This window comes from Bombus vancouverensis, chromosome 16 (assembly GCF_051014615.1).
Source record: "Bombus vancouverensis nearcticus chromosome 16, iyBomVanc1_principal, whole genome shotgun sequence".
Classification (NCBI taxonomy): Eukaryota; Metazoa; Arthropoda; class Insecta; order Hymenoptera; family Apidae; genus Bombus; species Bombus vancouverensis.
Window position 1 is genome coordinate 7,161,889 of NC_134926.1, and position 19,949 is coordinate 7,181,837.

General features: G+C 34.2%; 2 protein-coding genes and 1 long non-coding RNA gene across 5 annotated transcripts in view; 1 reads left to right on the top strand and 2 right to left on the bottom strand.

The window, feature by feature from the left end:
• Window positions 1–2: 2 nt before the first annotated feature.
• LOC117154457 (protein obstructor-E) lies at window positions 3–9,540 on the bottom strand. Of its 2 annotated transcripts, none has more exons than XM_076625359.1 (6): window positions 9,405–9,540; window positions 6,744–6,964; window positions 2,106–2,309; window positions 1,727–1,921; window positions 879–1,077; window positions 3–448 (listed from the first exon to the last, which is right to left on the bottom strand). In XM_076625359.1, the coding sequence occupies exons 2-6, from the start codon at window positions 6,805–6,807 to the stop codon at window positions 376–378; spliced, it is 735 nt and encodes a 244-aa protein (XP_076481474.1). In that variant the 5' UTR covers window positions 6,808–6,964; window positions 9,405–9,540; the 3' UTR covers window positions 3–375. The 2 variants fall into 2 exon arrangements, with proteins under 2 accessions (XP_076481474.1, XP_033185357.1); XM_033329466.2 differs by lacking the exon at window positions 9,405–9,540 and adding an exon at window positions 7,483–7,618.
• LOC143303722 (uncharacterized) lies at window positions 4,202–6,750 on the top strand. Its single transcript, XR_013060311.1, has 3 exons — window positions 4,202–5,046; window positions 5,151–5,452; window positions 5,825–6,750. It is a non-coding gene; the product is annotated as an uncharacterized LOC143303722 (long non-coding RNA).
• Window positions 9,541–10,238: 698 nt separating the features above from the next.
• The window catches only part of LOC117154627 (solute carrier family 7 member 14), a 70,411-nt gene continuing 60,700 nt past the window's right edge, over window positions 10,239–19,949 (bottom strand). For both annotated transcript variants that reach the window (XM_033329775.2, XM_076625732.1), the window contains 8 exons: window positions 19,232–19,415; window positions 18,810–18,934; window positions 18,202–18,455; window positions 17,866–18,108; window positions 17,311–17,455; window positions 17,124–17,217; window positions 16,909–17,036; window positions 10,239–16,440 (listed from right to left, as the gene is read on the bottom strand). In XM_033329775.2, the coding sequence (XP_033185666.1) occupies window positions 16,115–16,440; window positions 16,909–17,036; window positions 17,124–17,217; window positions 17,311–17,455; window positions 17,866–18,108; window positions 18,202–18,455; window positions 18,810–18,934; window positions 19,232–19,415 (1,499 nt within the window). In that variant the 3' untranslated portion in view covers window positions 10,239–16,114. The remainder of the gene's footprint in view (window positions 16,441–16,908; window positions 17,037–17,123; window positions 17,218–17,310; window positions 17,456–17,865; window positions 18,109–18,201; window positions 18,456–18,809; window positions 18,935–19,231; window positions 19,416–19,949) is intronic.

Genomic DNA, 19,949 nt, shown 5'->3' on the forward strand with positions numbered 1-19,949 from the left:
CATTGTTTGTTATTTTCCTAACAGATTTTTTTATTTGAAAACTATTTGGTCTACAATTTTGTGCTAAATACAAGCACATCATTTTTACAATAGTTCTTATCAATGATTCATGTATTTACATTATTACATTCTACTCATTTTCTTGTAGTTTCTACAGTGGCACACAATAGAAATTGCATGTGTTATTTTCTTGAGATATATCTTGCAAGTGGACACTGCGTTGAGATCGACTATGCTGGCCAGTATCAAATCGGATATTCATTCTGAACATAGTGTCCATTTGCGAGAAATGGTCTCGAAAGCAACTCGTGATAGTTTTACTCTCAAATGAGCGTATCTTTTTGCAAATCATTCATTCGTACATTAAAGTCATCACTATGATCCTCCCTCTATAACTGTACCTATTAATGGAACTTTCTTTTTCTCATGCGGCAAACCGAGTGGTTCACTGAAAATAAAAAGGGCATATTAAATAAAAATTCACAAAAAATGAACAATTTTATGCAAGAATTACGTAATATTAAATTATGGAGGAAAGACTTTAATGGAATATTGTGTTTCTATACGTTGGTCAATTACCTAGAAGCTCCAATTACAAAATTTACCTAATTACTAAAGTAGACAAATAGTTATATTACTAATATTTAACAATACAAAATAGTGAAAAAGATTTATTAGAGAATTAAAAAATTGTTATTATTATTATTGTTATTATTATGAATTCTACACTAATTATCTGATATAACTATTAGACTATATAATGTTTAATTTCCTTTGTACGTGAAGGACTTATAAGTCAAATAGACGAGTGAAGAAGTGTTGACAGAATTGCATCTCTTGTTTGAGATTTATTGGAAATTTATTATAAATCCGCTTACCATCCGCTGACGTTGTGCGCGGGAAGACATGTGTTTTCCAGCTGGCTGAAAGCCTTTCCTTCTTCGCAGACCTGCAATCGTGGCCGACCATTCACACACACGAAATAACGTTGACAGTCATAAGGACTGGCGTAGAACTCAAACTTGTACAGTCGATTTTCATCGTTAGGATCACTTGGGCACCGTAGTCCTAAGAACGCTACATTGACAATAGTAAAGCAGCAATTAACAATTAAACAGTGTAATTGAAGTCACGAATCACACAACAGCACAATTTCACTTTTTGCTACCATACTATGTAAGTTATTGGTATAAATGTTCTCGCTCTAATTAGACATATTTAATGACATTTAAAATAACATCAAAATCTTTTCCTTTGGGTATCTTAACGACAACAGTGTCAACAACATCACAGATGTATGAAAGACCCTGTTTGAACTTACTCCATAAAATCTAACTCTCTTGAAATATTAATTGGTGTATCTGTCCTGTTACAGAATGCACCTCAATTGCAATAACAAAAACAATTATTCCCAATATAATTGGCAAGTCTTTCATTAATTTGAAATTTTGACGATAAACTTGAAAATTAAAAATAAACTAATATCTTACAAATGTCGTAAATGTTTATAATTCTTTAATATTGAAATATATATATTTGTAAGAATTCGAGTATGTGAAAAGAATGATGTGTTTAGGTTAAGTCGTCGTCTTCCACTTTCTGTAGGAATCCTGCTCTTGTATGATGCTTTTAATATGTAAAAAATTCCTTACGCTGTGATGCGACGAAAGAAGATAAAAAACATGTTTAAAAGATGTAAAGAAGAGGAGATATAAAATCCGCTCACATTCAACATCGCAGTCTGGTACTTGATCAGGCCAGTCGCAACGATAAGATTCAGAGTTGAAGGCCAACCCTTCGGGACAATGGAAAACATGTGCTCTCCCCTCTACACAGGACATGAATTTGCCACAATTCTGTTGATCTCCGATTTTGAAGAAACCATACTGATGGGGACAGTCATCCGTTGGCTGTGGTGTCTCTGAAAATTAATTTTTATTATTTTAATTTAATTGCCAATAAAATTATTTTTCAGGCATTTAAATGCTGTCTTCACATATCTTCAACGATGAAATTCTATACCTGTAAAATGTAAGTATAATATTGCAGAGTTAATTTACAAAAAATGATCAAATTTGAAAAGACTATTATCACATGATACTAACGTCGGTTAGGTCTTCCATCACAATTCACACCGGCAGGATATTCACAAGGATAGGCGAACCTCACGTTAGGATTGAATAAGAGTCCCTCAGGACATAATTTGTGTTCCGGGATACCATCAATGCATTCGATGTAAGCGTCACATTGGGATGGCACAGAAAATCGGCCATTCTTTTCAGGACAGCTATCTTTGTGTACGCTGGCCGCTGTAAAAATAAGATAAACAGCTTTCTTTACTTGCTAACTCTATTTAATCTTGAATCATGTTATTTCCATACTCTGTGGGAAAAATTGGGTTGTTAATGATCCAGTAAATATTCCACCCTCGATTTTCTTCCAGAGGAATTGTTACATTGAAAAACGTTTGAAACAATTTGGTTCAGAGAAATAATAAGTTCATTATAACATATGGTTCTTTTAGGTTTCCCTTTTGGAATTTTTTTACAGCAGCCTATACAACTGTTTCTGTTGATATGTTGCAGTATATATTTGTTAATATTTTTGCAATTTCCAAATATATTTTTTAATTGAAGTAATAGATGGAAATTGTCCTAAACATATTAAATGATCCAGTTTGCCTATGTAATATTAAAAAATATGTTTATATGTAATGCTAACAGTAATATTGTTTAATAATAATTTAATATGTATTATATTTAGTATATATATCATATATGTTATACATTTAATAATGAAATAAATTAATAATGAAAATTTGAATTTCAGGGAAAATAATAAAGCAGTCACAGTATAACAGAAGAACATTCTCTTGAGATTGCAAGTAACTGTTACGGAACGTGAAGATGAAGCTGTTAGGAGAATCCAGGTTTTTCAACGTACATTTGTCAAACACCTGTTCCAATATTATTTCACGACAGAGTTTCTCGATGAGAGTTTTATGAAATCGTCCGAGTTACTTCACCTTCTGTTACAGAATCATTTTGCACTGGTTCCGTGCCTCTTACTTCATAATTTCTGAAGTGATCCACGACGATGATCTTCCAGGAATAGATATTGCCAAATGTTTTCATTTTCCATCAGTTTAAAGTAGATTTTAAGAAATTCTGTGATTTATCATTTTTTAAAAGATAAAAGTAACTCGTCACAGTTTATTAAGAATTTTTGATCCACTCTTTATCCACTCGATTTAGTTTTACTAAATTTAATAATCTGTTCTCTATAAATCTGGTCTAGTTCTTCTTCAACTAGTCAATCTCAATATAAGATTATGTATATATGTATATTAATTGTTTGAATTTATTCACTACTGTCTTTTATATATCTATCATAATCTATTTCAACATTTTTTGCACAAGCTTCCCATAAAATCTTTTCTCCAAATTCTTTCATTTATTATTATCGAATATCAAAAATATCCTTAATTATCAGTTCTGTAATATACTTTTTCCTGTTTTACATATTCAGAGCTTTTAAAAAATGTCTTCCTCTTTTACGCTTAACGCCATTCTATTTCTTTATTGATAAGTTAAACAAACACAGAAGACGCTGATTGCTAATGAATGGTCAATACTTGCAGAGCTCTTTTCGCGGTCCTTCGAATTGGGAAACCCTGGCCCCTTGCATAATGCAGCACCTTGAAGACGAAACCGGTCCCTGAACTGCGCATGTATTCACGCTCACTATCGAATTCTCGAACGGAGAAAGTTCGAGGATGCGATTTGACCTCCGCACTTCTCTATCTATCTTCATCTTACACCGAATATTATTCAATTATACGAACCGAAATAGAAATTGATACTAATTCAAGTCGTTCGAAGTGGTTAATTCTATTTTTTGATATTTTTGAAACTTCTTGATGGAAAAGCATTTAATTGACGCTTATCTTACATAATTTCATCAACTTTCTCTATTTTACGATTTGCGAAGTTAACCGATTTGGCAAATAAGCAGCTCAGTTCACTGACTAGCAACTAAGGAGTGAAATAATGCGTAAAAGTTATGTAAATGCAATGTTATTAAAAGACGTACATAAAACATTGTTATGCAATTATGGAAAAGTATTTTGGAAAAGTAGTTAGCGATATAAAATAGTTGCAAATAAAAGGATTCCCCCGTTTAACCTTTTTAAAAATTTAAATGTTATAGATTCAAACTATATGGTTGAAAGTACTTAAGTGAACTTTTGTAGAATTTCTTACATATATGTGTATATGTAAAACGCGTAAAAATCACGGAAGGTATGAAAGTCTGAAAGTATAGCGTGACGATACTGTTAAATTACCACCTTAATGCCAGTTCAGGATTAGGCATCTCTGCTTCACTTAGCGGAAGCTGTAGCTTCCCTCGGGCGTCGAGATCGTCGTCTTCAGTTTACGTAACTTATTACAAAATCGGAAATCTATGATTTATAGTATGCTTTATTGGAACTCTCCGTTTGTTTACACGATTAGAAAATATTGCAAGCGTATATTGTAAATGTTTCACTTCTTAGTTGATGTGTTCGGTATTAGCGAATTAAAACTTGGAAGTTTCCTTTTTTCTAGATAAATCTTCGGCATTAAAAAATTGATTTCTTTTGTAGCGTGAATAATGAATAACACTCAGGTTGGCAATCGAGTGAGTATCTGAATGAGAAACGGTGTGATTTTGATCATAAAACGATAATGAGAATTATCGTGGGAGAATGGTCGTGCAAAACGTGACGTGGTGATGCAACATGATGATGAAAAGCTGAATGGTTTACCGGGACAGTCAATGAATTTTAACAAACACGACTATTTTTATCGATGGAATAATTTGGAACCTAAGCAACAAGACACAATTTACATGAGCAAACAAGCTGAAGCCATTGAAATATCTCTCTCCATCTGTTTCCACTAATTTACAAACCTACATAATGACCAGAAGAATCTGTTGAAGTATCTTTTAATGCATTCTGAATCCATAAAAGAGGCAGTAATTCTTGGATTCTTGAAAGAACCGGTTAGATCAGTATTATGGGAAATATTCTATGGATATTCTGTATTATATATGAATCTGTAGTATTATTATAGATAACATATTTGATAACATTAGTATTATTGTAGATATGTTGTTTTATGGGGCATTATGATAGAAGATGTCTAATATGAGTATTATAGAATTCAGTATCATAGAAGATCAGATTTTAAAGAGCTGTAAACTTCATTGCAACAAGTACTCTGCCAATTTTTATCTTCACTGCAATTACTAGCACTTACACTGATTCTGGAATCCCTATTATCGCAATAACTGTGATAATCATATGATTCCATTGACTGAATACAAAATTGCTAATTATACCTGTTCTATCATGTGACACTTGAACTTGGAAAATGTATATTCATCTATCTATATGTTTTAAGAATTGGTACGTATTCTTCTAGCTTGAATAAGAACATCGTAGATTAATATCTTAGTATTTGCATTTAATTAAATAACATTTAATTAATCGAAGGCCTTTGGCAGAAATTAATATGATATTTATTAAAAATATTCCTTAAAGTTTCATAGTTTATTAGAAAATTGAAAAATTAGAAACGTTATCCTTGAAAATAGAGATTTTTTTCTATGATTACACAATTTCTTTTTTATCAATCATCCATTCTTAATAAATTCCATCATAACGAGCAAATTACAAGTGATAATATTTTTCTTTTCGCAAATAAAACGTATTCTTCGTTAAACGATATATTTTGAATAATTTAAATTGCAAGGGATAATAATATCTTTCATTTTGCAGTCTGTCACGAATAAGATAGTCTCCCTAAGGAAGAGTCTCTCATAAGTAATCACAGATGAGCACACATATCTTCAGGAACCATGCATTATAAGACACAAGAAATGTCACCGATTCTGCTTTGCAAAATGAAGAGAACGGCGTTCGCTTTCTCGAAGATACGATCTTGTATAGACGAGAGTTGAAAAGAAGCCCTCTGGAAGGAATGCGAGTCTGGTTGGTTATTTCTAATAGACGTAACACAATCATAAAGAGGAGCACGCGTATTGGCTGAAAGTGCCACATATGGAAATATCGGATATAAAAATACGTGAGCGATAGTCCTCCTTTCAGATAGATACTGAATCTAGGGTAAGTGCCCCCAATATCGCCTACCAAATTTTCAGTTGTTCTCAAATAAAAGGTAAGGTCTCAAGCGAAAGAGATACTATTTGCGTTTCATGTACAAATATAAAATACGTCTTTATATATATATATATATTTGTGTAGAATTTATGTTGCCGAATCCTTCCTACTTCTTTTTTCCCAAAATATTACTGGTGAGCGATATTACGGGCTAGGCCTAGGCGATATTAGGAGCACTTACCCTACGTATATACCAATGGAGGCGTTCACATGACGATTTTCGTGATATATAGTATAGCGATTACTGGTTTCCTGTATCCCAAGTACCTCCGCCGCTGGCGATACTTTTCGTACGAAGTCGGTAGATCAAAGAATGATCAACACAGGCGATAGACACAGGCAACCTATACACGAACAAATGAGACTGTATGTTTCATTTCCAGAGGTGTATCACGAACGTGTATCGCAATACGCAGTTCGTGATACACGTATCGCGTGTGAAAAGGGCCATAGAGGGCAGACCCTCTCTTGCCCCTGTGCCGTCCCGCGAAACTTTCCAACTGGTCACAGTACTCACAGCTCGCGAAGCCGAGGACGCCGCAGGCGATCAACAAACGAACGGTCGTTGTTGTTATGGTCATCTCGAGCTCCTGCTGTCTCGACTTCCGAAACCAAAACTATCTGAATCCTCCTGCTCACGAGCTTTTATGATCTTCGCTCTACCACCACGCATGCCGGCTCCTTCTCGATCTTCTCCTCCCTCATACGTTTTTTGGGATCACTCAAAATTTTGAGATGCTATGTTACATAAGACAAATTTGGATTTGCAATGGATTACTATGGGAGGATAATAGAAATTTGAATTTGGATAGAAATTGAAGATTGGATGAGAATATTGTATATTAGTAGTGCATCGTATATTTATACTTCATTCAATAATGTTTAATTAGATAAAATCATATTTGACTGCAAATATTTCTGCGAATATATATTTTTAGAAACACAAATAAAAAGATAGGACCTAGAATTGAGATTTGTTTCATCTACTTTGGATATTTTACATATTTTGTATGCATTGTGTACATTTCATTTATTTTTCAAAAATTGTATTTATGGAATTATATTTTGTAATATAGAAATACACCAATTATATTTTGGTGTATTTCTATATTACAAAATGGAAACGATGACCTAATGCATAATTATGTTTTTTTTAATTATATTTTTTATATCTCAATTTATAGGTACAATTAAAATAAAAAATTTCCGTACCTATGTGTATGAATAAATTAATCTTTTTCATACAATTGCATTACCTTTCTTATTCAAAAATAGTTCTTCCGATTTGAAATATTGATTCTTCAAAACGGCGTCTATAATGCCATCCTAACCTCACTTTCTTCGAGCTCGCAATGCAAAGTAACATTCCAAACCGAGTCTGTCCATCTTACAGCTTATTTTTCTAATGTATCGAAGAAAAGGTTTGTAGACGAGCGATACGTAGAAAAAATCGAAGAAAATGTCAAGGCTCTGCTGGTTGGACGCCCGAGGCTTCTCCAATCGCGAAACTTAGCACATCGTCCGACGTTACGCAAATTCCTGTATCTTTTTAACCGCTTTTTTCCTATATCTTCTATATATGTATAATTCTTTCTTTCGTACTTCCGCGAAAGGATTTGTATCCTTTACACTTTCATGTGAAAGTGAATCATCGAAATTGAATATTCATAATCTCTTCGTAAACACAGTTACATTGTCTGTATTATTTTTTTTTTTTTTTTTGGAAATGTTTTATGTGTTCTATCAATAATCAAAATTATGGTAGATAAAACTCTTACGAGATAATTAGTATTGCACTTAGGTGAATGCATTTGTACACTTTGATTTTTATTTTTTCTATTTTTTGTTTTAAATTTATTAATTTCTATTCTTTTCTATATCTCCAATTTATTTAAGCAATTGTTTTTCGTGTTAATTTGCAGGAGGAAGAATTGACTTTGCACCATTTCATTCATTGCCATTGTAACGAGTAATTACATGACTCTGGTCTTGGAGCAGAATTCGTTCCCAGCAGTGTTTCGATACGATCCTTTGTGTAGCGTTCAATGGTTATTATAACGTGAAATCGATTTTGGTTTACGCCTTATAGTATGGTTGACCATTATTTTTACGAGAGAATTCAAATTGAAAAATTAACGAGATGCGTGGGACTCGTGATATGAAATTTTATTGCATCTCCTTACCCATGATGGAGCATATGGTTATAATTCCGGACGCTATAGATTATTTTAGTAAGTCAAATAAAATAATAAATATTGATAACAATATGGAAAACTAATATAACCTTCAGATATCCTATTTAAATTTTGATGTATTTTAATATTATGCAAAGTGGAGTGGGCAATGAAATTTTAAAGATAATAAATATGAATTAATATTTACTAATAAAATACATTTAAATTATTATAATAAAATTCCTCTTAATAGATGTAAAATCTGATGTACAATGAAGAATATTATCATTATAAAACAAATTATTAATAAAACGAATGTTAATTAATCTTTATTTATTGATTGATATTTATGAAATTTATAATGAAAGTTTTTATTTTGTTTTGTCGATTGTTGTCATTATTCTGGATAACATATTTGAGCCAGGATAAGTTATAGGAATACACATATTTTACATTGCCAGATTATGATATTGGATTAAATATGATAATACTGGATAATTCGATCTAAAACGAGTAAAGGTTATATTATACGTGTTCATTAAATTATTCAGTCTCCTCCATTTGTATTAATTACACATTCCACAATATTTAAGCGAACTAATCTGCTTCCTTTTAAATACTTTCAATTGCGTCTACTTGCAATCTCGATTCATAGTTTAAAACTAGTTTGCGAAAAATTAAATGTTATTTAAATGAGTACTTCGATCTTTTGATTAGAATTTGTAAACCTTTATATAGATATTTCGTGATTTAAAAGGAATATAGAGAGAAAGCTGAATTTAATCCCTTTAATTAAATTTTGTTTTATTAATGAAGGTTTGTTCACTTTATGGACACTGCGAGGATCTTGTGACTTATTTCAAATGCTCAGAATCACTTTGGACACAATAAACACTTTATTTTTACATAAGCGGAACTAAGCTTATTTATTTAACACTTTAACCTAATCCAATCTTCTAAATCGAAGCTAAACTTTATAATAAACTTCGTTAAAATTTCCCTACCTTCTCGGCACGTCTCAATGCTTCGAACTCTTGTCCCTAATCGATTATTTACAAAAAGAAATACGTTGATAACAAATTAAAATAATTAAAATATATGTAAAATGTGATATGATAACAATGTCACTGCCGAGGTACCGAATAGATGTGACGTTCAATGTTTTTTCATGTCCTGCATTTTCGGGGTCACCTGACTCCTCATATCATTTTTGTATCGCATCCGACGTTATCAACAGTAGAGTAGCGGTTTGAATCGAAACTGAATTTTTCTATGAAATTACAAATAAGGTATAAAACTACATTTTTAATCGAGTTCGTATAGAAAGCACTCTGATTTTTTGGCAGGTAGGTATGTCACAATCTTTTATGTCCTCAGTCGATAATAATATGCAACAAGGTGTTATCATTGATCAGTAACATAGATTTCTTTGGCGGGTGATAACGCAGGGAACTTCTTTAGCCTGAAGTTGTTGCCCTGCACTTCTTTGGTCTAAAGTTGGCGATGTGTGTAGCTCTGAGATCAGTCACTATGTCTACAAATCAAACAAATTTTCATTTGCAAAGAAAGTTAAGAAATTAGGAGAATTAATCTGGCAGACCAGTGCCTAAGACGGTAACGTGGCCGGCTACCACCACGAAACCAGAGTTTCAATCTCGTTGTGTCTGCACTTTTTCTAAAATTATTACATATGATAATAATTGACTCTATTCGTCAACGGCTTCAGCCGCGGAAACTATCAGATACCCATAAGAACACCCAAGTCAAGCTGAGTTACTTTTCGAGATTCTTTCGGGAATGTTAGACATTTCATTTTTCGAAAATAAATCTACAGTTGGTTACTTTCTGAATAATCACTTTTATTTTTGATCCTTATCAATATTAAACAACGTAGTTACGTAAGGGTATATATATTACATGGAAAATTCTGTCTTCCTAGTGCGCATATATCTTCCCAAGATACCACGATTTTCCCCGAGAGAAGAAAAAAAATTTGTATTTCGATAATTACACCGACTCACACATTCTCCGATCTAGTTCTCCCTCTCACGCTCAACCTTTCACTCTCTGTCTCTCTTACTCCGTTATCGTTTGTCATTTTTCACTCCTCCACACTGGAACATATTACTCAATTTTCACATTGTTTCTAAAATTATTAACTTTAAAGACGACTCGAAAAGCTTCTGCATTATTCAATTCAAAAACAATCAAATTGATCTCTCCAAATAATACTCAAACGATATGTCTTTGTCCGATTATCTATTTTCCTGCAATGTTCTTTGTTTTATTCCTTATCCGTTCCCGTAACAAGAAACGTATCCTAACCTCAAAACAATATAGAATTGTAAATATATAATACTGTAAAATGTTAAATATACCGAATAAAAGTTGAATAAATAACGAATCTGATTTCTTGTTTCGTCCAGAGTGTGGGTGGACCATGTATCATCCAACCGAATGTGTGGAAGGACCAACATCGCTCCACACGATGTACCAAACGAGATAATTCCCCACTTTTGGTGGAGGATGCACGATCAGAACTCTGAAAAGCGAGTTTCCATCGAGATACCCTCGTTTTCGAACGAAATTTCAAGAATTTGTCCATATATGTAGAGAACGAAGAGAAAGGGATCTGGATGGGAACTCTGTGGTCACTTGGAGGTAGAAACCGAACGGGAAACGAAGAAAACTAGTTTCTTCCCCGTACTGGCGTCACTTCCCTATTTGCAGCAAACGAGAAAAAGAAGCGAATGTTTATTCAAATGGACGCACACGATCCCTCTCGCTCGTTAAACGCGTTGGAAGATAATTCTCATCGTAAGCTGCGCCACTGAACACGTGACTATAGTTTTCTAACACCATTCCGCTCTCTTCTCGGTGTTCCGGAGTAATTTACCGCAATTTCGAAGTACGCTTTGTTCGAGCATGGTGCTTGATGAGCCTGAGTGAACCTAACGTTAGTCGATTCTACTCGAAAAATTATTTTTCTCGCCTGTTTTCCTTACGAGAGAACGAGTAGAAGAAAAATTTGAACAACACGTCGCCTTATGTTTCCAATACTTATACAATCACACAAGAACATTTCTTTTTAAAAATTGTCAATCAACTTGATAAGAATTTTTGGTAATTTTATGCTCTTCTTATGTATGTTGTCAAAAAATAAAAGTTTCTTCTTTCTAGGGAGTTTCTGAGATTTTATTCGCGTTGGTAGGAAGATGTCAGAGGTTCATCGAGCAGCCATACGTCGCAGTAGGCCATTTCCTCCTATCTAAGAATTTGAAAGACTAACTAAAAAAGCAAAGAGCAAAGTGCCGCGTCGAGATTCCGCTTTTGCCGTCATTATTCTTCTCCATTGGTTTGTAAAAGAGATTCTCGAAATTTTACGTTCCACGAGAAAAAAGAAAGATCAAAAGTTCTCTATTTTTTGGGGCTCGAGTTATTTCTAAGCCTTGTTTGACGATCCAGGGATTTTTTAAGTGGATGTGCAGGCACTGTTCTTTCACAAAATGGAACCATTTATCTTCAAACAACTTCATCTCCTGGCTTTTTCCCTAGCGCAAAGGTCTAATTCGTTTTGTGGATCGATAATTACGCTATGGTTTCCAATCTTTCATTCTTCAACGAGTATCAACAATCATTAACCATTTTCTTTTCTAATATTCTTCTATTAGGACGTTAGTCACAGTGATATGTATTCGGTTAACAACACAAACTGAGAATGTACCCAGCCGGTAAATAGTTTGACTTGGATTTAAATCAAATGCTACCAACTGTTCAGAGTATATTAAAGCTTTTTTAGACGAACAAAGTTGATAATATGTCCAGTAACTTGATTGCTATGCCTTCTAAGGAATTTTTCTTGGGCAATTCCCTTTTCAAATATTGTTCCAGGGATTAAAAGTGCTTCGATGTTATTGATACTCGTTCAAAAACTGTTGTCGGGGATGTTCAAAGATTGCTAATCAATGCTGAATAAGCGGATATTCGGAACAGCGATCACCGCTCAACTTAGATCGAAGCATATGGAGGATGAAGAAGACATTTTCCCCTAATTATGTTACTAGTCCACATTGAAGACTCGTGCCTTCCTTAATCGATCTTCCTTTTTAGATTATCTTAATTGAGATATGGTTGTACTTTGTTTTCAAGTAAATTTTTCTAGAATCTTTCTAACCTAACCTAGTCAACATAACAAAACCGATATCGTAGTTAAAGTCATATTTGGAAAATACTGTTTGTTACTCTTCTTCATCCACCGATAAGCTCCTAATAGCGACGTTACAGGGGTCGGAACTGAAAACTAAAAAAATCCTAATACAGCAGCCTCGTTCTTGGATCGATCGATCCGCGATCGAACCTATAGATCGATGGTCGCGCATAGAAAGTATATCTCGTCATATATATATATATGATACATATATATATAATATAATATAATATAATATATATATATATTAGAAAAATTTTTTTAACAGACGCATTAATACTTAAAGATAAATGTTCAGATCAATCTTTCATTCTTCCGCGACATTTACTCCCACTCTTGCGCTCTCTTCTTTGATCATTCGTTCCACTACCAGAATTTCACGGTTTTTCCCTTGCAAAAGGTGCAGACTGATATGTGAAAAGATCACTGATCGATATGTAGATCCGATATGGAGATCCGAGAATAGAATAAATGGAGAGACGTAAATTTCCCAAGCTGCCCCCTGTAGCTGTCTTTCCTCTGTAATTTCTTCTTTCCCTTTTGCCTTATCACTTTTCCACTTGCTCATTTTCCCAATTTTCCCATTTTTTAACTCTTCTATTCAGTTTCTCAATTTTTTCACTTACCAACTTTTCTCACTTTACCCAATTTTCCTATATTTTTTATATTTAGTTAGTATCTTCCTTAGCCTCATCCTTGTCATTTCATACGATTATACCAGCTTCCTTTGTTCTCACAATTTTCCTCATTACAATTTCTTCTCTTTGTTTCCCAAAGCAAAGTGACAAATACGATCATCGAATGGACGTTTATGATATTCCAAGAGTATTCTCTTCTTTGTAAATTTTAAAAACAAACAAACCTAAGGTTGTCGGTAATATATCCACTAGTAACAATCACAACTCTACTCTAGAACGTAAGATACATAAAACCATTTATAAATAATAACAATTGAGTGGTCAACAGTCGTTGTAGGAACTTGTCATTATTAGAACTGGATGTTCTCTACTGAAGAACATTTATAATCAAATAACAGATACCATTTTCCTATGGTGCTCCACAGTAGGGCACCCCAGAGCTGAGAATTTGTATCAATTTCAAAATATCAATAATTTCAAATCTACATATTGCTCTCTCTCTGTGTCTCTGTCTTTCTATCTATTTATGTATTTAATTTGCCTGTTTGTTGATTCATACCAGCCCTCTGCAACTCCCATAGAACCCCATTTATGGTGTCTAGCAGGGGGCTAACAATCTTTAATCGAATATGTCCAATGGAAACGCGACTTCACGTCGCAATTCCAGTTTAATGTACAAGATAAGATTAAAATTCCTCTTGTAAGATTATAATCATATAATTCTAAGCTTTCTTCAAGATTGGGAAAGACTAGATTTAGGCAAGATCCAGTTTCTTTCTTTCTTCATATTTTCTCCGCCATTTTGTTTCTTTCCATCTTCATCTTCTACTCTCGTGTTTTCTTCAACTCTCAGGAACAAAGTTTCTTCGTTACGATCGTCTTGTTCTTTAATTCTTCTCTCTTCATCAATTAGCTGCACGTCTACACGCATCTTTCAGCAGATAAAATGCTCTCTTGGAAAACACAAGTGTCGCTTTACACCTAAGAATGGTAATGGTTGCGCTTCAACTTCTTTTTGGGGCATACCAAATTTATACTTATTTTTATAACGTATGAGAGTTTTTGAGAAGTAAAATGCAGAACTATGACTTTCATGGATAGGGATCATCATTTTATATATTATGTGTATATAAAGTTCAAACACATTGCGCAGTTTGTTTGGACGATGTTTAGACTTTGATCAGCAAGGTCTTTGTCTTTATCATATTGGCTTCTATAACGCATCCCGTCATTTGCGGGTCTTCAGTTTGCTGGTATCTATCTAAGAACAACATGTTTCTTAATAATACTAATTAAATCTAACTTACACCTAACTCAAACAAAGATCAATTTATTCAGTTAATCGAGCTCTCAACCTGAATGAGTCATAAAACATGTATATCCAAGTAAACTGTCCAATATTCATAAACTTTATGTATAGACAACATTAAAGATAATAATCTCTGCGTTTTAAATACGGTATTTTCAGATTTTATTCGTCGAAAACTACCACATATTATTAAAAAGGTAAAAAATTCGGAATGCTCCAAAATAAAGTTTAGCCATGGTCTCTCCCCCAACTTCTATTTTTGTTCTTCTTCTTCTTCATGATTCCGCCTCTGACAGCTCTGCCTCTCATTCTCTCGCACTCTCAGACTCTCCCATTCTCTCGCGCTCTCTCTCACTTTTATACAACTAGAATAATAAATATTGCCGCGAAAATTATTTGCTACATTCGTCCCAAACAGTAGTCAACAAGTTCGCCCATCGGAGACTCGCGGTTCCGCTATTTTTGTTTCTGTCTTTACCTTTTTTCGATTCAGGGGGTTCTTTTGAATGATCATTAAAAGGTGGATTATGCTCGACGATCGATTAGGATGGATTTGGAAATTGACGTTTCTCAGTGTGGAGAAGTGAAATTAGTAAGGGAAGCTCAGAATTTCGAAGCAGCACCTCCTGCACAATCGTCGAGCGCTTATCGAGAAAGATTCTGGGTTTCCATATCCTTTTTTTAAAAAAAACCAGTTCGTGAAATTTCCTCGTTAATTCTTCATAGAAGAAACAAAACAATTAAATCATTACACTCTACTCGAAGAAGCATATGCATCAATTCTCTTTCAGCCATCTTAAATAATAAATTTCCAACTTATTTGCGTCGGGCACCCTAATTTTAAAATCAACAAAATTGTTTTAAAGCAATTCGAGATCAAACATTAATGCATATTCTGCATTAATCATAATATAAATTATAACATTAAAGAAATCTCTTTGAAAACCAATTATCTAATTTATCTGTTTACCACTGTAACCTTACAATCAATGAAACTCTAATTTCACAATAGTAAGATGCATCAGTTCACCATTAAGTATAACATAATCTAACCTTAAAAGACCTTTCAGAAGCAGCTATCCAACTTATTTATGTCAATCATTCTAATCTCAAACAATTCACCAATAATTATAACATAACCTAACGTTAAAATATCTCCTTGAAAAGCAACTATCCGACCTATTCCTGTCAACCATCATAATCTCAAACAGTCCTCCATTAATCATAACATGAACTTAAAAGAACCTTCTTGAAAAACAATTATCCAACTTCCTCCTGTGAACCATCCAAACCTCAAAACCAATGAAATATTTTCAAACATAATGGCACTTAGCAAATATTTAACTTGTGTATTAGCTAACTAAAAATTATAAATGAATAGCCTCGCGAGTACCAACTCCATAGTCCCTCGCCTCATAACCTCTCAAAGGCCATTATACACCGCGAGCTCCGAAAGGGTCGTTTTTTTACGCCGATGAACGCTCGACGCCGGTCAGGCTCGCATAATAATTTATCTTGATATCATCAAATATATATATTTATATCGGCGCTGGTAGCCGCTCAATCGTCCCATGTGGGGAAGCTTTCGTGGTCGATGAACAGCGATGATTGGCCAGCAGTTTCTGGCCTTTGACTTGGTGTCCCACCGAAGTTCGTGCTGCCGAACACAGGCTGCCCAAATGCATCTAGTTGCTGGCCCTCATAGATGCTGCGATCAGTCGTCGTGTACGACGGATGCGTTTGTTGTTGTTGCGGTTGTTGCTTTTGTGTATCTGTTACTGTCAATTCGATGTTCCCGGCTGACACACTTTCCTCTAGATTCTCCGAAGTGTTTCCCTCCTCCAGGCTGCTGTGCTTGATACCGTAGTAGAAGTACATGATGAAACCTAGGATTGGTTATAGATTAGGTTATGTTAGGTTTTATAATTTGAAACTTTAGAAACTTGAGAAAGTTTAAAATGTTATTAGGACATATTTAGACTAGGATACCTTAAACGTTTCTTATTAGTGATTCTAGGTAATCAATAGGATAAAATAGATTAGGAGTAGAATTATTATTAATAGGAATTTGACATTTCTGTGCATTTATGGGAAATTTAAAGATACAAAAATGTATTAGCAGTTAGTAATATAAAGAAACATGCAAAGTACTAGAATATCCAAAGTACTGTACATATTACATAAATTATTACTTCTGGAAGCTTCAGGTTGTAAACCAGATATCTAATAAGAATTATATTTGGATTTTGCATTAGCATTGCACTAGCTTACAAGGTGCTTACAAGATGCAGTATCTCTTCGAGTAATTATGATTCAAATTGCGTTGAAGTAAAAAAGAAATTTGTTAGGTTTACCGAGAATCATCCAGACAGTGAATCTGACGAGTGTCAAGATGCTCAGCTTGAAGATGAGGTATATGTTCACAGTGATAGCAATCGCCGGTACGAATGGGAGTCCCGGTGTCATAAACATTACGCTACTTCTAAAAATGTTCCAATTTCACAATAACTGAGTAAGAGAATATTTAGTTAAAGTTTAAGTAAACGTTCTATTTCGAATTGAAATTTACCTGTTTTGTGACTTTCTACTTATGGCAAGCAACACTCCAATTATGGCAAAGAGGAACACGAACATCATTATTGTTGTGAACGTTCCCATATTTCCTAAAATGAATAACGTTAGTATTACATTATTGATATCGATTGGAAAGTTGAAAGAAAGGTGAAAGGTTAAAGGTTTATTTCTCTGTGGCTCACCCATGCCGCAAACTATAATCAAATCGAAGATGAGGATCAGCAAAAAGAGTACGCCGACTAATTTCATGACGTAGCGACCAGACGCCTCCGTCGCTGGGCCTCTGTCAACCCAGGGGAAGATGGCAGGACAGAGATATTGCGCTGCCTAAGATAACAAGACATTTTATATTAGATATCAGAATAAACTCCAAATTAAATTTTAAAAACGAAAAAATTACAGATTAATTATTATACTTATACTATATACTTTGTACACTACAAAAATATTTAATTGTTAAATTCAAGAAAAAAGGGAAAGATTCAATATTAAATACTGAAAGAAGATTCTAGAATAAAATTATAATTGGCAATAAAAAATATGTATTACTTTAATAGAGTATAACAAAAAATAAATAAAATAAATAAAATTATAGCTAGAAGAATAAAACAGTATCCTATAACGTTATAATCAGGGAAAACAGGAATGTTGCAGAGTTATAATTAGGAAAATAAAGAATATTCCAGAATTATAATTAGAGAAAGAAAGAAACATTTCGAAGCTTCTAAATTCTATACCTGCAACCGACGTTGGAGGTAATTTAAAGGTGGTCCAATTATTGGCGTATTTCCTGGATACTGATGCGTACTGCCACAACCGGAGGCAGCTGCAGCCGCATGCACACTACCGTAGAATTTATTCTCAGTTCTATCACTGACTAAATATTGGTCATCTTTACCCAGACCAACTTCATCCTCCTCTGCACCATAAGTGTCGTCCGAGTCTGGCGACGAACTATTGCATCTCCTCACTCTTCTTACCTGAAGAACAAGCAGTTCATCTTTGACTGTTCATTCGTATAAACATTTTTATCATTATTGTCACAACAGTGTTCATTATTCTTGCAACTTTACCATGATACGTTGGCCACTGTTTGCTGCAGCAAGATCTGATTGTGTAGCCTGGACAGAATTCAGCGCAGTAGTTAGCTGATCGGGTCTCAGCTCCTTTCCATAAGTCACTTGACCATTTCCCTGATTTTCTTTAGTTGGTGATCGGCAAGGTGTTCTTAAACTCTGTGGTAGCAACTCTACAAGGTTCGTTGAGTGAGGTTGATAACGGAGAATCAGTACACAGGTAGACACCAAAGTGTACGCTAGTAGAGTACCTAAAAATCCAAGGACAAAGAACATTTTAACTATGTATTTGATACTATATACGAGGTGACTATCTCGCTGGAGACGTCAAAGAAGAAGCTGCTGATTGAACATTGTTTCCACCTAAACAATGATTGGAAACCGTTCTTATTTTTAACTCTTCAAGGGCAACTTCTCCTTTTTGTAGCCTCAAGCGAAGAAAGTCGCTCTGTGTTTTAACTATAGTTTAACGAACTATTAACCAGATAACGATAGATACGTCTACTTAAAGAAGACTCGATATTGAAAGAATTAACTGGTTCCGGTTATTTCGATTCTTTACGGTGTGAAGGAAGAGGGAGAGCTGATTTTTTTATAGGACTCACCGATGGACATCATCTCTACCAACACCTCTAATTGAATAAACAGCGCAGCCAAGGCTGCACACACGCCGGAAGTCAGTGTTGCTATGACTGGAGTACCTGTTGCTGGCCACACTTGGCTCAGAGTCCTAGTGACCATACAAAAATACATCATTAGAAAGTGTAGATCTTACAAAGTGATCATTAATGAAATATACAAAAGGATATTTATGAATTAAATAAAGATACAAAGATCGAAATTGGGATTTTTCAAATAGAAATTTGTAACATCTCTAGAAAATGTATTGTCTATTTTGTTCTCATCTTATTTAGTTAATTTCAATTAATATTTATTTTAACTAATACCAATTCAACTTTACATAGAAGAAGATTTAAAAACGCAAATGAGTCGAGTCTTACCGACAACGCTGTCAGGTCAAACTTACCTGAATATAAGGCCATCCTGGGCCATAGCATAGACTATCCTAGGCATGGGAAACATGCTACCAAACATGGAGACTGTCAATCCAGCCAACGCACCAACTGCCACGATATATTTGCACTTGTATGCTCCAACTTGACCAAACATCTCCACCAATGCTGAATCTTGATCTACCTCATCGTATGGCACTGAAAAAAGGAAGTAGAACATTCTATCAGTTTCCCACCTAGTACCTTTCTTACTTCTTCTTACTTTTTCCCTTCTTCTTTTTTAGGCTGTTTTTCTAAGGACTTTTATCAGCAGACTGTGTTAAGAGAACTGCCAAGTATTCGCGTTCGAAAAATGTAAAGGTTGGCTTTTTAGAAGCATCAATTATGTCCGTTATTTAGAAGCATAACGAACCGTGCCTGTGTGACGAGGGTAAGCGAAGGATCACGTGTCGTTGAAGGGTGGCCAGAGATGCGTGAAGGGAGGTCAAGGATGGCCAAAGGCCTTTTGGTCGACGGATGACAGAGTTGAAGCGAATAATCTGTGGAAATGCCATCACTTGCCTGTTAATAATTAAACTAGCGTCATTAAATAACAACTATTCAGTCTAGAACATCTATAGAATGTTGTTCTCGTAGCTATATTTATTTTGTTGTTTGTTGCAATTCAAGCAAACGTCAAATTGAGATTAGAATAATTTTCAAGCTTCTGTGTTAATAATGTTAATAAAACTA

What these genes read in the sequence shown, in the direction of transcription:
- LOC117154457 (XM_076625359.1), bottom strand. Translation starts at nt 6,807, where the DNA reads ATGACCATAACAACAACGACCGTTCGTTTGTTGATCGCCTGCGGCGTC. An exon ending in CGTCCTCGGCTTCGCGAGCT is followed by an intron (nt 2,310 to 6,743) that starts GTGAGTACTGTG and finishes TTATTTTTACAG; the next exon opens with CGGCCAGCGTACACAAAGAT. An exon ending in ACCAGACTGCGATGTTGAAT is followed by an intron (nt 1,078 to 1,726) that starts GTGAGCGGATTT and finishes TTGTCAATGTAG; the next exon opens with CGTTCTTAGGACTACGGTGC.